We start from the raw sequence: 23,176 nt of genomic DNA on the forward strand, positions 1-23,176 counted from the left end.
GCGTTCTCCTATACTCCAAAATGTGATTTTAATTTACTAACCGGTTACATTTTCTGTCATGTTAACATAATTCGCTAACCGGGTACGCTCGTTCCCGTCTTACACGCACTCAACTTGGGTTTGTCTGTCAGAACAGGAGCTTTAAAAAAAACATGAGTCAACAATTACATTCAACGATTTGAAATTAGATTAGGAATTGATAGACATAGTTGTCTGGACATGGGACGTCCCAAGTTGAGGTGTAGAATGTAAGAAATTGTCCCCAAAAGTAGGTCACTTTACACACACACAATCTCTTGTTCTAGTTTCTTGTTCTGTCCCTCTCATCCTCCTTTTCATTTCCATTTCGTTTCACTTCCTTTCCTCTACGTATCACCTCCTGTATTTATAAAACCAAATCTACTTTGACTATATAAACAAGAAGTTCATAAATATAATCATTACTCAGAACGGACTTTCTTAATAATTATTTTATTCCCTTTACCCCAAAAAGCTATTGTATAATATAACATGTATAAGAACAGAGAAATTAGAAAATGCTAACGATTATTGAGTAACATGTATTATGTCGTAATAAACACCATGTGATAAACGTTTTAATAGCTGTAAAAATAGTGTAGAATTTAATCACTACCAATGCGCTTTGTAACTTAAAGAAGGGCTTTTGTGTAATTATCATTATGATGATGCAAATTAGATACCGCCTACCATGACAGATGCTTGTAAGAAAAAAAACGCCTACTAGTTGGCAATAATAAAGTTAATAAGAAGCAATTATTGTCAAATAGAAACTATTGAAGTACTCACTTTTAGATTAATTTGATTCATTTAATTTCTAAACAACACTTAAGAAATATTTTTAAAAATTAATGTAGTCGGTCAAGCAAATCAACATTCACTTTGCTGTAGAAAGAAACTTGTTATCAAAGAAATGTCTAAATAATCATTATGCTCATCAATTAAATTTGTTGATAAGATTAATTGTACATGTCCCAAGGTTAGTATAGGGAATTTTTGCACCGTTAAGCAGTACGCTTTTAAGAACATAGAAAATTTATCGTCACTTCCCCTCGAGGCAATGAAGAAGTCTTTGTCGAAAAGTGGTCAGTCAGAACAGAAGTTTCGTCCAGGGGGCCGTTCATAAAGCATCTTGTAAGTTAAGAGTGACTTTAAGAAAGACTGGTAAATCTTTCTTCCGCGCTAAACCATCGCTAATGAACATTTTTTATTATACCATTTACTTCAAGAAAGGATCACCAGTCGCTCGTAACGATGCTCTTACGAACAGCTTTATGAAACACCCACTTGGAGTCTGGGCAACAGACACACTTTTTTTTCGTCAGCTCTAAAATAAGAACAAATTGCTATTCCCGTTCATCAATATTTTACAAAAACCATCCAGCTATTTTTTGCTATTTGACGGGCATTTCCAATACATTTATAGTGTTTTTGAAAACGTCCTGCTTTCAGGTGCGAAATCTCGTTATTAACCATACACCAGAAACAAGATATTACGAATAAGCAATCTGAATTTTACTCTCCAGAAAAATGGTTTGTCAGTCAGGCCATCGCGTCATGATACCGAGATACTCAGACACCTGCAAAAAGATTGAGATAAAATTAGCGTAAAAAATACAAGTGAGATATCAAACAATATGAATATTTGACAGAATTAAATATACAGTATTTCGTAAATATACAGAATATAAGTATTTGGCATTGGTACTCAATGCATAAATCTATAATTTCTTTATACAAACACACCCATATTCCCTCACGCACAGACATATACACATATGTGTGTGTGTGTTATGATTAATAATTAATTTATTATCATTATCATCATTATTATTAACTTAATAATGAAAAAGTTCATCTTGAAGTTCATCATAATGATTTCGTCTTTTTTTACTACTTTTGGTTTATTACCATATGCATTTATCTCGTATATAAATATGTATTACTTTTCTGTTGCCACGACACTTTGTTAACACCCTGACCCCCCCCCCCCCCCGCACGACTGGAATATTCTTTTTTTTTCAAATCAACTGCGCCTGCGCACAACCTGTATGACGTCAGCTCGAATTCCATGAAAAGTCAGTGACAGACGACATTTGTTTCTCCTGCAATTTTATCGATTTTTGGCGATTGTTCTATTAATTGATGTCTACCTTTAATCGTTTCTTGATTTGAGTCAGACGAGGAGGAGTTCAGCTTCAATTTTAACAGATAGCGTCAGGTAGATTCTGCGTGGGCAGTATTTTGTGATTTGTAATTCTAAATTTGTTATTTATTAAACGTTGAATCAAATCTATGATAAAAAACAGTTTTCTCCAGTCTTTATCATTTCTGGTTTTATCTTTCTCCCCCAGCTTTCCTTGATTGTACTGTTATGACAGAGAATTATCTCTACTTCAAACTCACAAAAATATTACACTAAAGCAATCATATAGTTAAGTAAGAATGAAATCGTCCTGCTTTGGACCTTTAATCAAAAGTTTGCATCTTGTAAACAAAGTTAAAAAAATAAAAGTTTCTTCCAATCTCCAACACCATGCTTTAATTATAATATAAGCAGGTTCGATAAACTTGTAAATCGAACATTGTTTTACAATTTGTATGACCGTCACTCAATCCCCAGGCATTTTACTTTTATTTCGGCTATTAGTAGATTATGACTAGGAGCTCGCTATTTCAACCTAAGCCTAAAACGTTAGGCCTACTTAGACTTTAATAGCTTAGTTCTACTTCTAGATCTACATTAAATTTTACCTTAAGTTACCAAAAATACATGTTGCGGATTGTTGGGGCCCATACGGTATTAGCAGCGACACTTCAGTTTTATTCAGGGGTTTTCATGGTGTACTCACAGTCCAGTTCGCGATTTAATTGCATAAAGTTCATCCGCTATGTTGAACTAGTTGACAGCGTTCACTGTGCAGTTCTAATTAATGTTGTGTATTACATCTCCGAAGTGTACTCTGGTAGGTGTGTATAGTCCCAATAGTTCATTTATATGTTGTGCAGAAACATGTTCAAACTCTGTTCCAAATCTCACTATTCAACGCGTTGAAACACTAGCTCAGACAAAAGTCCACCTCTGGGTAGAAAGGTTGTTCAGTTCAGCTAATAGTCAAGATAATTAACTTTCATCTCGGATCAAAATCATACAGGGTTGAAAAGAAAAGAACGACGAAGTTTCGCCCGATAAAAATAAAAGACGTCACTTTCCACTTTTTACACAGTTCATGCCATTGCCATCCTAATCCTTTTTTTCGAAACCATGGAAACAGTCCTTAGCCTTGTTCCGAAGAGCAAAATATTAATTCTAACTACATGATAAAATAAAATATTGAAATAAACTTAACCTTAATACGATACTATCAAGTTTATTCGTAACAGTATCCATAACCAGGCTAATTCTTTGAATGCTCTTATGAATCAGTAATGTACGTAACATAATTTTGGTGCGAAACCCGGGAAAGCTGAATGGCAGATCAGATCGGTAACTAATTTTCACAATTCACTAAAAGAGACAAAACTTAAATTTGCCCTTAAATCTGAATCTATACACAACACTGTCCAAAGGATCGTGAAGATAGAGAATCCAGCGCCACCGTGTCCATCTCTATCGACGCCGGTAACACCAGCGGATCCTCGCAGCCAACCGATGCTGTCACCAGTTACTCCAAGACTTCCAGCTCCAAGGCAGTCTAACCCAGTAACACCTCTCCAGATGGCTGGATTCGATCCCATGCCAGCAGAATTACAAGAACTGAAACATTCTTCCTCGGTCCCATCACACATTGTATGCCATCAAATGAAGCAAGTAACTGTTTTCTCTGGCAAAGGTGGTGTAAAGGTAGAAGATTGGGTTAGATATATGAAACATGTAATTAGTTCAAAATGAATTATGTCACATCAAGCCCAATTTAATGAAGTTGTAAGACATACAGGTGGTAGGGCTCGTGATCTTATCTTGAATCTCGAATTGTATCAAGGTGAAGAGTTGTCAGCTAATAGAGCATTTAGATAGTTAATTGATGAGTACGGTGATGGCGACATTACGTCTTCGCCAATGTCTGCTTTTTATTCCAGGATACAGCACAGCAATGAATCGCCCTCAGAGTACGCAGTTGCATTAGAAGCGAAGTTGAGAGTAGCGAGAGAACGAGGCGAGCAAGCTGCAATGGTGGATGACGATGTCAGAGACAGAATGCTGGCGACCCAATTCATGCATAGACTGAGGAGTCAAGATGTCAAGGCTCGTCTGGCTCCGATGAGACCAAGAGAGATGACATACAGGGAGCTATGAAAGGAACTCAAAGTGATTGATGCTGAAGAGAAGTGTGCAGTGGCACAATCCTTCAGACAAGGAGCCAGTTCCAATGAGGCTCAGGGTAGATTGAACACTAACAAAGAGATCGAGCTACTGACAAAAGCTGTCGGAGAATTGGCCGCGACATAGAAGCAACATATGGAACTTTTCCACGAGTCTATGAGAGACCAGCAGATTCGATTATCTTCTCTCGAGAAACACATTAGAGGAGGTTCTGGAGGAAAAGGGAAGAAGTGGAATCGCCAACCTCCAACATGTTATTCATGCGGCCAGATCGGTCACGTGTCTAGATCCTGCCCCAACGCCATCCCGTCAAACTAGGAAAACCCACAGATGGAGGGCAGTCTGTGGGTGTGTATGAACAGAGAAGCCCAGAAGTTGAAGAAGGTGATTTTCAGAAGTCATTAGTTGGGCCAGTGAATAGAGAGGAGATAGTTATCTCCGGATTGTCTTGTTTGGCTATTCTTGACACGGGTTCACAAGTGACTACAGTGTCCAAGGACTTCATCAATCGTCATCCTTCCCTCAATAAACAGAAGCTCAAACCTGCCAGGATTACTGTAGTAGGGGCCGGTGAACAAAACGTTCCATATGAAGGCGTAGTTCCCATCGATGTTCAGATCTTGGGGACCGTAATAACTTCAGTACCAGCCTTGGTCGTACCAACGATTGGACGAGATATAGGCCAAGAGCATTAGGCCAAAATAGGATTAAGAAGGGAAATTTCTGGTAACGAGCTAATTTTTTCAGGATAGGTCCAGGAAACTGTCTAGAATAACATACTAAAAGTCCCCATAAATCCTCCATGGGGGTTTTCCGTAATCCAAGATGGCGTCCAAAATGGCCCCCATTCACAGAAAATGGGCATAACTCACTCATTATTCACACTAAACATCAAATTTCGGTGCATATTTCATGGTTCAAAGAGGTAAAGGATCTAGTGATATAGGTTAGAGTAAAAATAAAGACCAGGTTACCTAAAAATCCAAGATGGCGTCCAAAATGGCTGCCAAAGCCTAACAATCCACTTTTCATCCATTACTTCCTTCAATGTCTTTAATGTTGGTTCTATTCAATGGTTTTAATGGTCAAGTAATAAATTGGGACAAGTTACAAGGACAGTCAGTGGTCAAGTATGTCCGAAAATCCATCTGGCTTCCAAAAATGGAGTCTAAGATGGCTGTTTTTACTTACGAATGGACATAGTTCATGAAATATCTGCCTGGGATATATGATTTTGGTGTCTAAACCATGGTTTGAAAGGTCAAATAATACATTTGGACAAGTTAAAAGGACATTAAGTTATCAGGTATGTCAAAAAATTCAAGATGGCTCAAAAAATTGAGTCTAAATTGACCTCTGTTACTGAAAAATTAACATACTTCATTTAAAAAATCCACGTGAGAGATAGATGTGGTGTCTAAACAATGATTTAAAGAGTCGAATAATATATTAGCACAATTAAAAAGGACAGTCAGGGATTCAGTATGTCTAAAAATCAAAGACAGCTTCCAAAAATGGAGTCTAAAATGGCCGCTGTTACATACAAATTGACAAAGTTCATTTAATATCTGCTTGGGAGATAAGATTTTGGTGTCTAAACCATGGTTTATAGGGTCAAATAATACATTTGGACCAGTTAAAGGCAGACGGTGGTCAATTATGCCCAAAACTGCAAGATGGCTTCCAAAAATTGGGTATATTGGTAATGATTGGTTAATTTTATTTAAAAATCGACAGTTTGATTAATATACACCTAAAAATATGTTTTTGATGTCTAGACAATGGTCCAGTATGTTCAGAAATCCAAGATAGTTTCCAAAACGGAGTATAAATCAGTTATATCTGGAGAAGAGACTTGTTGATCATAGTGATTCAGTTTGCTTTTTGCCTCCTAGGCACAGGAGAAGCCTAAACAAATAAAAATGATAAAATGACTTCTGAGACCTACAAATGGACATAGTTAATTTGATATCTGCCTGATATATATGATTTTGGTGTCTAAATACAATAGTTTGAAGGGTCAAATAATATTTTGGGATTGTTAACAATGATAATGCTGTTGTCTATTTTTTTCCTAAAAATCCAAAATGGCTTAAAAAATGGCGTGTAAATGACTCCAATCACTTAAAAGAACGATCATTATTCATACAATATCCTCATGTGAGGAATAATTGTGGTGTCTATGCTTAAATACATTTAAGTAAAGTAATCTTAATGATTTAGGAGTATGTAACGACAAGGCATTTTTGCTCAATTTGGGAACCAAATTACATATATACACAACAAAAAAGTAAGTCCCTGTTGCACCCACAAAGGTAATAAAACTTTACCCACAAATGTAATAACGCCCACAAATGTAATAACACTTTACCCACAAATGTAATAATTTTTGATCGCCCACAAATGTAATAATGACTTTACCCACAAATGTAATAAATTTGAAGGGATTTTTGGCGAATCCGTTCTAAACTAAAATCCTATAGTAATTCGTTCATATAGCACAAAAGTGCAGTCTTTTTTTCAGACCGGGTTAATAAAACATCAAAGTACAAGTCCAAAGTCTTTCTTCCAGACCCGGTTGTTTCAAAAATTATAATATAAATCCAAAGTCTTTTTTCCAGACCCGGATGTTTAAAAAAATATAATAAAAGTCCAAAGTCTTTCTTCCAGACCCGGTTGTTGTTTCAAAAATTATAATATACATGTAAATCCAAAGTCTTTTTTCCAGACCCGGTTTCAAGAATTTTAATAAGTCCAAAGTCTTTTTCCTGACCCAGTTATTTCAAAATTTATAATATAAGCCCAAACTAAGATACGATAATGATATTCCTGTGGAAAAAAAGGGAATAGAGCTTAGTCTTTTCTCCAGACCCAGTTAATTAAAACTGGTGGAATTAATGTCTTTGTTGTTGTTTCAACTAATACGGTGTATATTGTGAATATATGCACTAAGAGTAAATTGAGAATCAAGCGTAGTCTTTTCTCCAGACCCGGTTACCTGTTATTTAAACATTATGAATAACAGTTTAAAAACAGTATAAAGACCCCATAATCTTATTAATACTGGATATAGCGTAGTCTTTCAGCCCGACCATTTTTTTCTTTAAAAAAACGCTAATAGTAAGAATTAAAAAAAAATCAAAGTCTAAGACCAAACAAACCTTCAACCTAAGAACCTGTTTAAAAGAGGTTTAGAGTGTTGTCTTTATTCCAGACCTAAAACAGTTACGAAAAAAAATCTTCTAACATAAGACCTTATATTCTTATTCTCGTGGAATAACACGAGTTTAAAACATACTCTTTCCTCCAGACCCGGCTATTAAAAAAAAGTAACTGAAAAACTTCGAATCTAAGACCAAATTTCCAAAGTTTCACCCAGTAAAAATATGTCTTTTTTTAAATAATACTACTACCCCTACAAAACATTGTAATAACGCGTGGGTAAAGCAGACATCCTTTCTCCAGACTTGGTTACTATTTGAAAAATAAAATAGTGTTTACAAATATTCTAAAACGAATACCCAATAATCTAATTACTGTGGAACAACATGAAGACCGATTGTCGAAGATCGACTTTCCTCCAGACACAATTATTTCAGGAATAAAAAATCAATAAAACTCAACCCCCAACAACAACAATCCTCCAAATTAAGACCATGCATGTAGAAAAGCACATGTTTAGAGCGTTGTCTTTATTCCAGACCCGGTGATTTAAAAATGATTTAAACAATCCTAAAAACAAAAGACTCATATTCTTGTGGAATAACACGAGTATTATGATTAGTCTTTCGTCTGGACCCGGTTATTTAAAAGATAAAGAAATAATGAAAAAATGACAGCTGAGACCAATCTTCAAAATTAAACCCACTTAAAATGCTTGGGCTTAGAGTGTTGTCTTTACCCCTCACCGACGTATATTATAACTTTTGAAACGACCGGGTCTGAAAAAAAGACTTTGGACTTGCATTATAATTTTTGAATTAACCGGGTCTGGAAAAAAGACTTTGGACGTATATTATAATTTTGAAACAACCGGGTCTGGTAAAAAGACTTTGGACGTATATTATAATTTTGAAAAACCGGGTCTGGAAAAAGACTTGTACTGTAATATTTCATTAACCGGGTCTGGAAAAAAGACTTTGAACTTTTGTGCTTTATGAACGCATTACTATAGGATATTAGTTTAGAACGAATTCGCCAAAAATCACTTCAAATTCATTACATTTGTAGGTAAAGTCATTATTACATTTGTGGGTAAAGTGCATTATTACATTTGTGGTTAAAGTGTTATTACATTTGTGGGCGTTATTACATTTGTGGGCGTTATTACATTTGTGGGCGATCAAAAATTATTACTTTTGTGGGTAAAGTGTTATTACATTTGTGGGCGTTATTACATTTGTGGGTAAAGTGTTATTACATTTGTGGGCGTTATTACATTTGTGGGCGATTATTACATTTGTGGGTGTAACAGTCCCCCCTTAAACAAACATCAATAATTTCCAAACCAATTTGAGATTTTAATATATTTTTACATGAGCGTGTAGGTAATTTTATAAGCTACCCTCTGAGTAAATGTTATGGACGTATTTTACGTCATGCTTCAGTGAGCATCGTCAGAAGGCAAAAATGTCACGTTTCAAAAGTCACAAGCCAAATATCATGACTTTGATTCCATTTTATTGAAACTTATTCCACATTCTCATCATGAAAAATAGTCAGAAGGCTTATAAAAGGTACTTTCTAAAAGACGATATAACTTTTTGGCTAAATTTCACGGTTGAATAAACACAAGTCCAAATTTGCTATAATTAGATATTTCACACGTTTTTATCGATAAAAATGATAGAATATGACAGTTATTTTGGGAAGAGTTTCTTCATCAGTATTCATCGTTTCACGGTTCAATGAACATTTATTAAAAACAAAAAATACGATTTTCAAATATCATAGGCAAATATTGTTTCATTTTGGTAACTGAAAATGATCTGTTCTTAAATTTTTCGTTGTGTTCATGACCAATTAACATGCTTCAATGATTCAAAGGCGTTTAATTAAAAATTCACGCTTGAATGAAGATGTGGAATGTGATTAGCTCTTTTTTACGTTATTGGAAAAACTGCAATTTGTAACTATGGATATCTGTCACAAACCTCCTTGCATAGTTCATTTCATTTTATTTTTGTGAAAATCCTTATATTTAATGCATCAGTGAGCACAAAATACTCGAAATTATGCAAATGAGAAGAAAGTTCAAGGCCTTGGCCCCACTCTGTGCCGTATCGAATGGTTATTTTGGTGTGCGCACCTTTTGGATAGTGTTACTCTGAAGCCATATGCGAAGTTTCATAAAATAACTGTTGGTAGAAGTAACAAAAATCGTCCATGAAACAAACCCTTATTTCAAAATTTTGACTTTCTATCTCATAGACTTGTACATTATGGGTGCATATGTTTACCAATAAGTAACCCTTTATTCAATATGGTGGAACTTTTTTTTCAAGGCTGTCTTTAGCAATGTCGTTTGGCAGTAATGCTTATCAACCTATGGGCAAAATTCTGTGCAAAATTTGAAATCGATTTGTTAATTTATGGATGAGTGAGCACGCAACAAAGTTGGAAAATTGCTATTTTCAACGTCACAGACGCATTTTAAAGGATAATAAAGTGATTATTGGGGCAAATTCGGTTGTTTCAAATGTTACTCTAATTGCTGTTGTTTTTATCATCCATCATTTCTATCACCACACACTTTTCAAATTTTAAAAATTTTCATGGTTGAGCGAGCACAATCGAAAACTTAGGAATGAATACTCTTTATACTGCATAAATGTATTCTTTTCCTAACAATTTCTCAGGATCAGTTGAATGTATGGACAAATCAGTGGTGGATCCAGAATTTGAAAATGGGGGAGGGGCCTATAATCGGGGGAGCCACCAAAATTTTCAAATTTTAACATGATCTAACAAGTTGTAGAGGATACTACTATAAACCCCTATAATGATACGTCACAATTCAGGGGCCGCGGAACGGTTTTCAAAAAGGGGGGGGGGAGACTGAGCCAAAAGTGAAAGGGGCTGATCATGCAAAAAACTCAAAATCGTAGGGTCATTTTTACATTTTTGTACCTGCTTTTGGAAAAAAGTTGGGGCTGAAGCCCCCTCCCCCCGCAGCCCCTACAATACATTGCGCTCACTCAACCATGAACATACGATATCAAAATATGGACTGAAGTGGTTGAATGATGGATAGTAAAACAGCATAACACCATAAAATTCTGCTAAAACAACTTTTGCCCAACTTCGTATATGAACAAACTGAAAAACGACTCTTGTGACTTTTAAAAATGGTCATTTCTAATTCAATTTTTAATTATTCATGCATGACTCAACCAATCGATCTCATTTTTCTCCAGAAGTTGCCTAATGAGTGCAGAAAACCACCTATGAAATATCATATCTCAAACTAATTTGGTTGAAAAGTTACAGCAATTTGATTTAGTGGGGACTTACTTCGTTTGTTGTGTATATAATGGAAAACTGAACATTCTTGTGATCGACTTGTTCTTAATATATACTTGATATTTCAAACCATAGTGCAGAAATAAAGTTTATTTCTCACAGGTGAATATTGAGTATGACTATTTTTAAGCGATGAAATTAAACGCCATACTGGAAGCCATATTGGATTATGAAGGAAAATTTACAATTGCATAATCATCATGTCTCAAAGTTTTATTTGACACTTGAAACTATAGTATAGACACCCAAATATTATCTCTCAGGCGGATATGAAATTAACTATGTTATTTTCTAAGAAACATCAGTCATTTTTAGACTTTATTTTTGGAAGCCATCTTGGATTTGTAGACATATTAGACCACTGACTGTCCTTGTAAATTGTCCCAATTTTTCATTTGGATCTTTAGACCGTGGGTTTAAAAAAACAAAATCATATCTCACAGGCAGATATCAAATAAAGTATGTATTTTTTAAAGTACCTGCGATCAATTTAGACTCCATTTTTGGAAGCCGTCTTGGATTTTTGTACATACATGTACTAGACCTCTGATTGTCCTTTCTACTTGTGCTTATGTACTATTTTGACACTTAAAACTATAGTAAAGCACCACAATCATATCTCTCAGGTGGATTTTTAATGAAGTATGACAATTTTCAGTTACAGCAGTCAATTTAGACTCCAAATTGGAAGCCATCTTGGATTTTTGGACATACTTGACCACTGAATGTCCTTTTAACATGTCCAAATTTGATCTTTCAAACCATGGATTAGACACCAAAATCACATATCTCAGCCATATATCAAATGAACTATGTCTATTTGTAAGTAAAAAACAGCAATTTTTTACTCCATTTTTTAAACCCATCTTGGATTTTTGGACAAACTTGACCGCTGAATGTCCCTGTAACTTGTCCCAATTTATTATTTGACCATTAAGAACCATTAAATAGAAACAAAATTAAGGACATTACAGTAAGTAATAGATGAATAGTGGATTTTTAGGCTTTGGCAGCCATTTTGGACGCCATCTTGGATTTTTAGGTACCATGGTCTGCTTATTTTTACTGTAACCTATATCACTAGATCTTTTTACCTCTTTAAACCATGAAAAATGCACTGAAATTTGATGTCTAGTGTAAATAATGATAACGGAAAACCCCCATGGAGGATTTATGGGGACTTTTAGTATGTTCTTCTAGACATTTTTCTGGACCTATCCTGAAAAAAATCAGCTTGTTACCAGAAATTTCCATGTTAAACCTAATGCTCTTAGCCTAATAAAAACATTTCGTGTCTGTTAGGTACGAATGCATTGCGTGCTACTCGTGATTTAGTGCACAGCAATAAGTTTGGCAGGGATTTCATGCAAAGTGTAAAATCATCGTCGTCTGCCTGTTTCCTAGCCTTTCAGACATTAGGTGGTGATAACCTCGCCCTTGCTGATCAAAATGGAAATATTGGAACGGTGAGATTTGAAGGGAAGGGACCTTTCACCATAAATCCAGGACAGAATGTAGAAGTCAATGCCAGAGTTCCCAAACATGCCCAAGGTTGCAGCTTTGAGGCCCTAGTGGAAGGCAATATCGAGCTTGATCGACTGAAGATTGATTCCGGGTTTTCTCATATCAAGAATGGGAAAGTCATGCTATTGGTTAGCAACCTATCAACTGAACAGAAGATGATTCACAGACATACACCGCTAGGGAGACTTGAGATAGCAACCCCATTGTCGCACAGGACAAAAGAGGACCCCTGCGAAGACGATGAACGTTCTAATCAAGAGCCCATTGCCAACACCCTTAATCAAGAAATTAAAGTGATTGGTTAACATTGGTTTCACTTTAAAAAAAATCTGAGCTAGAAGGTCACACTTGTCATCTGTGTCTAGGATATGTTACAAAAATGAAGCCCAGAAAAAATTGCGTTTGAAAACAATTATTTAGTGCTTCAAAAATTGAAATATAAAGTGACCGGAAACACCATCTTAATTTCCTCCCATACACTTATGTGTACTATTTAGGCTTCTATAAGTCGCCTATTTACAAAATCGGGGTTTGCCTTGTAGTTTTAGCTTTTCATTCTCAATAATTGTTGTTTTCAGGGTTTATTAGTTCTAATACATGCACTGGTACACATGTTTCATCTTGGTTTGAGAATTTTTTAAATCGGCTGCTCACAAAGTTAAACAATACCTTTAAGGACAGTATTCCTGGTTTGGAAGTACCGATAGATAAGTATTTCATTTTTCATTTCATTTCATTTCATTTATTTTCCACAAATCAATCAAAATACAAAGAAAAACATACAACTCATTCCGAAATACTATGCATAATTACAATATAAAGGCAGATTCTAAGTGGATGGACCTAAAGTAAAGCAAAAGCTTGTTGTGGATAGGCCCTTAACAAATAATTTATGTGTAATCATTGATATAGCTACAAATAATTATAGAAAAAATAGAGCTGAGCTCGGAGAAAGTTACAGAAACTGGACAAGGACGAAAACAGAGAACGTTACAAAGAACAGGGGCACACAGGTTACTAGACAAGACAAGGAGGACAAAACAAGACATAAAAGAAAGAAAGAAGGAAAGAAGGAAAGAAGACCCGTCTATTATATTGCTGTTCATTATTGCGTCGTTAAAGCATGACGTAAAATATTTTGACAGAATTGATCGTATGCCAGTGGAATAGTAGACGGGTCCTTTGTAAGGGTATCTGCAGCTGTAAATATGAATACATGTAATTCATTACAATGGTAAACATACGGACATAGTGAGGGGATAGAGCACCTGGCAGACGAGGAAAAGAAAAAAAAAACTTAATAGTTGCTAGGAGAGAAAAAGTATCAAAGGACCGAAGCAAAACTTAGAAGAGCTATGTGGTTTTAAAGAGTTTCCCTGGCTACCAGGTGCCCAATCCACTCTCTGACCGTCTTAAAAGTAATACGCAATTGAGTACAAATAGATAAATATATATTGTGTATTTAAAGCTTACAGTTGGGTTCTACGAGGAGTAATCTTTTCTCAAAAGAGACGTTTTCAATTTTCTTTTAAATGCAGTTAAGCTAACAGATCTTTTTATATCGATATTGAGTGAATTCCAATATTTGGGACCTGAATAAATAATAGTATTGTGGGCAAATTTTGTTCTGGTTTTTGGAAGATGAAATGAAAATGCTTGGCGTGTTGGATAGTCATGCAACTTATTGTTTTTTATGAACATATAATTAAGTGCCGGAGGCAAGTCATTATTATTCAGTTGAAACATAAAAGAACCCAACTGCAGAAGGAAAATATCAGAAACTCTTAAAACACCCTTTTCTAAAAAGAGAGGACCTGTATGAGCCCGTATATGGGCATTGGAGATTATACGAATTGCTCTCTTTTGAATAACCAAAATTTTATCAAGTTGAAGCTTACTAGAATTTCCCCAGGCAAGAATACCATAGTTTAAATACGGAAGTAATAAAGTGGAATATAACATTTGCATAATATTGAGTGGAAACATTGATTTAAGTTTATACATTATACCAGTATTTCTAGATAAAATTGAGCAAATGTGGTTTGTATGAATTTTCCAGGTCATTTTGTCATCAATAAAAAGTCCCAAGAACTTAGTTGATTTTACCCTACTGATCTGGACATCATTCAATAAAATATTGTCAGGTAAACTTGTAAGAGAGTTACTAAATAACATAAAATTTGTTTTATCAAGATTTAGAGAGAGCCTATTGGCAAATATCCATTCACAAATACTTTTCAACTCGGTGTTAAAAATATCTACGAGCATTTGAGGGTTTTTATGTGAGAAAAATATACTAGAATCATCTGCATATAGAATAAAAGACAAAAGTGGAGATGAATATTGAAAATCATTTACATATATGATATAAATCAGGGGGCCAAGGATACTCCCTTGAGGAATACCGCAAGTAATTGGTTGGCGTTTAGATTCTACTCCATTCAATGAGACAAATTGTTTTCTGTTTGTAAGATAACTTTTGAACCACTCCAAGGCCTTCCCCCTTACACCATAATGATGTAGTTTATAAAAAAGAATACTATGATCAATGGTATCGAAGGCCTTGGAGAAGTCCAAAAATAATCCGATTGTATGGCAATGTTTGTCAATAGCAGATGAAATTTGTTAATAAAATGAAGAATTGCATGTGAAGTTGTGTGTTTTTCTCGAAATCCAAATTGATTATCAGATAAAATTTCATAGCGTATGAAAAAATCTATTGTACGTTTATATACCAGTCTTTCTAAAATTTTTGAAAAAGCAGTTAGGAGAGAAATTGGTCTATAATTATGACACTCAAGTGGATCTCCTTTCTTAAAGATAGGTATCACCTTCGCAATCTTCATTTTGTCTGGTACGATACCTTGTAAAATTGACATGTTGAATATATGATTTAACGGTACAATGATTTCACCGATAATGGTTTTAATCAGTTCGTTCGTAAGATTATCAAAGCCAGGGCTTTTCTTATTTTTCAAATTATGAACAATATCAGTTATTTCTTTCTCGTCGATGGGCAACATAAACATTGAAAATGGATTAAAGCCTGGCATAAAATCATGAAACGACCTTTGTGCATTCGGAACAGATTGTGCTAGATTTGAACCTACAGAGGACAAAAAATCGTTGAATGTTTCGGCAATACATTGTTTATCTTCAATAATCGTTCCACAATGCTTGATTTTTGATAAATTACAAGAGTTCGAGGAGCTGGGATTAAGTACCTTCTTTATAGTTTTCCATGTTCCTTTTATATCGGAATTGCATTTAACAAATTGAGCACAATAATACTCTTTCTTTACATGACGAATTAAACTGGTAAGCGTATTTCTGTACCTCGTGTATTTTATACGATTTTTATGTGTTGGATTAGATTTATATTTATAGAATAACCTATTTTTTCTATTTATTGACTTTAACAATGACAAGCTGACCCAAGGCATGCGGGGAGTTCTTTTGTAATTTGAATTTGTGCGTTTGATTAATGGAAAATTATTCTCATATGACAACATGAGTGTATTCGTAAATTTTTCATAAGACTCATTTACATCCTCTTCGGTTAAAACTTCTGACCAGTCAACAGTGGATAAGCTATTCTTGAATCGATTTGTATTTTCTGGAGTGATTTTACGAAAAAAATACTCATTTTGCCTATTTTCATTTAATAAAGAGAAGAGAGCAAATATTGAAAAGTGGTCAGAAAAGTCTGTAAGAATAATTCCCGCTTCAGGAGGGGGAGTAAGATTACAAAAGATGTTGTCGATTAGTGTTTTAGAATGTTCAGTAGTTCTTGTAGGTTTTGTTATAAGTGGAGATAAGGAGAACGAGTTCATAATATTTAAAAAGTCCATAACAAACGCACAAGATTCATGTTGCAAAAGATCCGCATTAAAGTCACCCATTAATATACATGACTTCGAAAGTAATATGCAGTTAGACAAAATAGATTGCATTTCGGCAAGGAAATCAGCAGTTTTAGACTGTGGTGGTCTGTACACTACTCCAATAATGATATTTCTCTTGCCAGGAATAGAAATCTCTACAAATAAAGTTTCAATATTATGATTCATAAAATTCAATTCATGTTTTATCTCGCATTCTACGTTGTTCAAAACATACAAAGCTAATCCACCTCCTCTCTTTTCCATCCTGTTATTTGTGAACAAATTATACCCTTGTAGAGAATAAAGAGGGCGGTAAGAATCACACATCCATGTTTCTGTTATACCTATGGCAAAACATTCATGTTTACTTCGTTGTAAAAATATATTCAGCTTTTCAAAATTTTTGTTCATACTTCTGATATTTGTGTGGAATATGCATAATTTATTCATTTTGTTTTCAATCTTGTCAAAAAACATATTGTCAGTGTAATATTTTGAATCTTGTTTATATATTAATAGTTCATCATCATGTGGGGTAAAATCAAAGTTTAATGAGTTGGTATTAAGATCATCTGCCATTAGCTGATCAAATGCATTTGGGGCAAAATTCCCACAGGATCCATGAGTTGGTGTATGAACATAAGTTTGGAAAGCTGAATAAAAATCATTATCATCCAATGCTAAAAAAGGAAGAATGTTACACAAACTCATCATGGATGTGTAAGGATGTATATATCTCAGTGTACATAAACATCATGATAAATACGACATACATGTACCTTACCGAATAATATTGAACATATGTAAGTAGCAGAAATATATGGTATGTGTTTTTAGGGAATTCAGAGCTGCAGATACCCAGACAAACAAAAACACATGATAAAAACATTTAACGTATAATAAGTGTAGCCGTGAACGAGGTGACAAAGGGATAGGTTCAATTAAATAGTGGAGCAATCTAGTCTCTCCTGCCAGAATTAAAGCAAAGTTTACATATTCCCTTTATAACAGTAGCATAGGAGTCAGGAGGTCAGTATATAGGAAAGAATAGGGAGAGAAATAGAAGGAGTAGGATGGAAAGAAGGGAAAAAAGGAGAAGTTTACATCATTGAAGATTTTTGTCAAAATGTTTTAAAAGTATAAATTCAGAAGTTGACATATCATCATATGTTGAATGAGAAAAGAAAAAAAACATTATATACAGTAAATATATATACATATAATACAATCAAGGTCACTGTCTGTTCCACAGAAGTATAGATTCAAGTCTATTCCACCGAAGAAAAGGCATATGGAACTCCAGAACTTGTTCTCCATTTACCGGCGAAGAAACGAAGTTTGATATTGTTTTTGAATAAATCCTGAGCTGCCTTTGACCATTTCCTCTTCTCCATTAGATCGTCACGCGTGAGGTCGTCAACCATGTGGTAAGATTCATTCGCGAGCTTCATTCGCTGATTCCTCATGACTTCCACCTTTTCGCGATACGATAGGGTCTTGAAGAGGATGTGACGCGGTCGATCTTCTAGACGCTTCCCATCACGATGGGCTCTTTCTACTTTGACAGCGAGACCAAACTTTTCCTTCAATATTTTCTCAGTGATGTCGACGCAATTTTCTTCTCCCGATGTCGATTCCGGAATACCGATGATCCTGATGTTATTCCTTCGGGAAAATCGTTCGCTCTTGTTGATCTCAACACGTTGATTGGCAACTTCGGATCGCAGCTTAAGCACTTCCGTTTCCATTTTCTTCATTCTTTTCTCCAGGCTTGTATATTTTCCCTCCATTTCCGTTACTCTTCGACTCTCATGTTCAATGGCAGAAGCCAGGTGCGTCTCAACAAGTTTTACGTTCTCCTTGAGTGAAGCGACGGTATCTCGTATCATCTTTTCGAACTTCTCCGTAGCAGCTTTGAAGTACCGATCTATTTCTCCTCGGGTTACGTCATCATTGTCATGCAAATTCAAGGAATCTGGAGAGCTGGAAATATCTTCTTGGTTCCTGGTCGTCTTCGGACGGGCCCCAGGGCCACGGAGAGATCCGGCGTCTAAAGGTTTCGGCTCCCGTGGAGGCGTCTGAGGGTCCGAGGAATCAGAAAGGTTCTCACCTTTGTCAGACTTGAATTCATCTTTCTCGGTCTTCCTTGACTTTTTCGTCGTCGTCTTCTTGCCATGTCTGGTCATGATGAATGTAGAATCCAATAAATCAACAGATATAATCCAATATAATCCAAAATATGTGAGAATATGAAATTAGTTGAGAGAAATTACGGAGAGACTAGATGTCACGTCTTACTCGCAGGCGGCCATTACGCCAACTCTTCAAATGAGAGACAGATATTTAGAAGAATTACTGGTGAGTAATGCAAATGTATTTTCAGTGGGTCCAGAAGACTTTGGATGTACGGATACAATTGTCCATGATATCCCTCTCATCGACCCGACTCCATTTCGTATGCCCTATCGCCGCATCTCGCCATCAGATTTCAGTGATGTCAAGGATCATCTGAAAGAACTACAAGCAGCCGGGATCATCATTCCCAGTAAAAGTCCATTTGCGTCCCCTATCGTTATCGTTAGGAAGAAAGACGGAAAATTCGCCTCTGTGTGGACTATAGGAAACTGAATACTCGCACTGTTCGGGATGTATTTCCTCTTCCCCGAATTGATGAGTCTCTGGATGCTTTACGAAAAGCCAAATACTTCACCAGTCTTGACTTGATGTCAGGATATCTACAGGTACAAGTTGCCAAAGAGGATAGGCTTAAAACAGCGTTCACCATCCCCATGGGTCAGTATGAATATACAAGAATGCCTTTTGGACTAATGAACGCACCAGCGACCTTTCAGCGGTTGATGAATACGGTATTTGGGGATATGAATCTCACCGAACTTCTCATATACTTAGACGATGTAATTGTGTTCAGCTCAACACTGGAAGAGCACTTGAATAGACTCCAACGTGTTTTCGCCCGTCTTCGTCTACATGGTTTGAAGCTGAAACCAAGTAAGTGCAATATTCTCAGAACAAAAGTCAAATATTTGGGACATGTGGTCTCGGAGAAGGGTGTATCTACTGACCCAGACAAGACGTCCGCTGTACGAGATTGGCCAGTCCCTAGGACAAAGAAGGATGCTAGGAGTTTCTTGGGATTCACTGGCTACTACAGACGTATCATCAAGAAATACGCCAAGATTGCTATTCCTCTTTTTGCGCTAATAGGCAAGAAGGCAGGTTCTGGAAGGCACAATGTCGTAGAATGGACTCCAAGTTGCCAAGAAGGCACTGGTGTCAGCTCCAATTTTGGCATATCCAGATTTCTAGCTGCCATTTATCCTTCAGACGGACGCATCTTTAATAGGACTAGGATAGTACTTGCACAAGACAAGATGGTAAAGAGCGAGTTATCGCCTATGCTAGCAGGAGCTTGTCGTCTGGAGAGGCCAGGTATCCGGCCCATAAGCTTGAATTCAGAGCGTTACATTGGGCTGCTACCGTGAAATTTCGAGACTATGTAATCGGAAGGAAGGTTACGGCAGTCACAGTTACCGAGAACATACGTTCTCGGTAACTGTGAGAACCGAGAACATACGTTCTCGGTAAAGCTCGTCTGGACGCCCATGGTCAACGCTGGGTTAACGGTTTAGCACAGTGTAATCTGGACATAGAATACCGGCCAGGGATGTCCAACGACAACGCCGACAGCTTGTCAAGAATTTCTTCAAAAGAAGTAAGGCGCACCCTGGACTTCACTACCACTGACCGTGACATTTGTGGAGGAGAGGAAATTCCTTTCAAAGTGACTGAGAATCACAACATAAATGCTACACAAGAGCAGTATCAGCAATATGAGTGTGAAAGCACGGTGCTACAAGGAATAACTTCGGCAGAGATTGCTCAGTTTCAGAAAGAAGATTTCGTCACAAACCGCGTCATTGAGCTAAAAGAAAGTGGCAGCAAGCCTGGATCACGTCACATCAAGAAAGAAAAGGTTCCTGTTAGATTGCTACTCCGAATATGGAATAAGCTAGAGATTAATAAAGGAGTACTGTGGTACAGAAGAGATGACGATCACACACTGGTAGTTCTTCCAAAGGGAATGAGGAAAGCAGCCCTTCAAAAGGCACACCAAGACATGGGTCACCTTGGAGTAGAGAGGACTTTTGCTCTAATGCAAGATAGATACTTTTGTCCTGGAATGAAATTCCGTGTACCAGAATACATCCGACGGTGAAAACGTTGCACAGTAAGGAAGACTAGAGAATCCAAGTCCAGAGCACCTTTAACCCCGTTTAAGAGCTCACGACCGCTCGAACTAGTCTGTCTTGACTTTCTGAGCCTGGAGTCGTCAGAGGGAGGAATAGAGACCGTTCTCGTGGTAACTGATCATTTCACTCGGCATGCTCAGGCTTTCCCGACGAGAGATCAGACAGCTCTGACTGTAGCAAATACCCTATGGAAACGTTACATTGTACATTATGGGATACCAGAACGAATCCACAGTGATCAGGGGAGGTGTTTCGAATCCTCAGTAATCAAAGAGCTTTGTCTTTTATTCAAGGTGGAGAAAACTAGAACTTCCCCTTACCACCCACAAGGTAATGGAATGACGGAGAGGTTCAATGCAACACTCCTAAATATGCTTGGAATGTTACAGCCCCCGAGAAGAAAAACTGGAAGGACTTCGTAGAAACTATGACATTTGCATACAATTCAACGAAGCATTCTGCTACAGGTTTCTCACCTTTTGCCCTTATGTTTGAACGAGAGCCTCGAATCCCCTTCATCTCATCGTTGTGGGCGATGACAGGGAAGACGACGTTAAAGTAAGTGATGGTCTTGTGTCCTCTTACATTGATCATCTGAGGAAGACTGCAAGAATCACATCGCATTGCAAAAAAACAAGCCGATGTTACAAGTATCAAAATGAAGGAATTCTATGACAGAACGACCAAAGAGGCGCCATTTGTAGAAGGACACAAGGTACTGGTAGCTAACAAGGCTATAGTTGGTCGTCAAAAACTAGCTGACAGGTGGCTTGAAAACCCCCACACGGTCGTAAGGCGAATGTCCGGTCAGGATGTCTATGTCATCAGAAATATGTCAGGCAAAGAAAGAAATGTTCATAAAAATTTGTTGACAGCATGTACATTCTCTGATACTGACGAAGACGATGACATTGAGAACATACCTATCGAAGAGGGGAATACCAATTTCCAAAGAGTCTCGCCGCTCGACGCGGACAAAACGATCACCGCGGCGTTACATACCAATGTAGATTAGATTTTTTGATTATTGTTGAGGACAACAATATTTCTAAACCCGGGTGAATGTTATGATAAAGAATTAATTTATTATCATTATCATCATTATTATTAACTTAATAATGAGAAAGTTCATCTTGAAGTTCATCATAATGATTTCGTCTTTTATTACTACTTTTGGTTTATTACCAATGCATTTATCTCGTATATAAATATGTATTACTTTTCTGTTGCCACGATACTTTGTTCACACCTTGACCCCACCCCCCCCCCCCCCCGCTCGACTGGAATATTCTTTTTTTATCAAATCAACTGCGCCTGCGCACAACCTGTATGACGTCAGCTCGAATTCCATGAAAAGTCAGTGACAGACGACATTTGTTTCTCTTGCAATTTTGTCGATTTTTGGCGATTGTTCTATTAATTGATGTCCACCTTTAATTGATTCTTAATTTGAGTCAGACGAGGAGTTCAGCTTCAATTTAACAGATAGCGTCAGGTAGATTCTGCGTGGGCAGTGTTGTGTGATTTGTAATTCTAAATTTGTTATTTATTAAATGTTGAATCAAATCTGTAATCAAAAATCAGTTTTCTTCGGTCTTTATCATTTCTGGTTTTATCTTTCTCCCCCAGCTTTCCTTGATTGTATCCATAACCAGGCTAATTCTTTGAATGCTCTTATGAATCAGTAGTGTACGTAACATATATATAAACCCCTCGCATTATTCAAGAATACTGAAATACAGATAGTGCCTGAGTATTTTGATGGGTAAGGGATAGCATCATTTTTTTTTCTTGATTGAAAAAACAAGGGGTAAGCCTATCCGTCAATTAGACTTACACGAATATATAATATTTTATCCTCGTCTTTCCTCATTTTTTTTCTTTATATTATTTTTCCTTGACACTGTTTGAAAAACCAAATTGACCGTCGCTACCCCCCCCCCCCCCTCCAGGAATTAAAAAAAACATATATCATCAGGGGCCGCGGAACGGTTTTCAAAGTGGGGGGGGGGGCTGATCCAAAAGTGGGGGCTAACCATGCTAAAAATCACATTCATATGGCCATTTTTACGTTTTTGCACACGGTTTTGGAAAAAAAGATTCCCGTTCGGTGGCCCCTGATCATGATAATTGTAAGTTTACGAAATGTTATTTTGCGGCCATACAACGTTTTAAAGAGTGATGTTGTTCAGATATTTGCTAGCATTACGGTCATGCTCTTACTTTATTACTCCTATGTACACTGCCTTAAAGGCCCGGTCACACCGCCCGAGTGCTGTTGGAGCGGTTGTGGAGCGGAGGGAAAAAAATCATCACCGTTTTCTACCGTTCACCACCGTTTAAGTTAAGTTGGCCTCCGTTAAGGCAACGCCGAATACGCTCGGCCACCGCTGATGGTCCCTCCTACCGCTCCGAAAGTTTTGAGCTGCTCAAACTATTGCGAGCGGCAGGCGCGCCGGAACACTTTCAGTTTTTTTGGGGGGGGCAAAATCCCGAAGGGAGCACAATATTTTTTACAGCGTGAGATACCGAAGCGATCGAGCGGGAGAGGGTGTGGGACCCCCCCCCCCTACGGTAAGGACTTTGTGTAAAAACTGAGTATAAAAGTTGCGTTTCTAAGAGCGTTCAAAAAT

General features: G+C 36.8%; 1 protein-coding gene across 3 annotated transcripts in view; it reads right to left on the minus strand.

Annotated features, from left to right (window-relative positions):
- Positions 1 to 1,344: 1,344 nt before the first annotated feature.
- The window catches only part of LOC121414426 (L-rhamnose-binding lectin CSL3-like), a 51,693-nt gene continuing 29,861 nt past the window's right edge, over positions 1,345 to 23,176 (minus strand). For all 3 annotated transcript variants that reach the window (XM_041607600.1, XM_041607599.1, XM_041607601.1), the window contains exon 4: positions 1,345 to 1,598. In XM_041607600.1, coding sequence (XP_041463534.1) covers positions 1,591 to 1,598 — 8 coding nt within the window. In that variant the 3' untranslated portion in view covers positions 1,345 to 1,590. The remainder of the gene's footprint in view (positions 1,599 to 23,176) is intronic.

This window comes from Lytechinus variegatus, chromosome 4 (assembly GCF_018143015.1).
Source record: "Lytechinus variegatus isolate NC3 chromosome 4, Lvar_3.0, whole genome shotgun sequence".
Taxonomy (NCBI): domain Eukaryota; kingdom Metazoa; phylum Echinodermata; class Echinoidea; order Temnopleuroida; family Toxopneustidae; genus Lytechinus; species Lytechinus variegatus.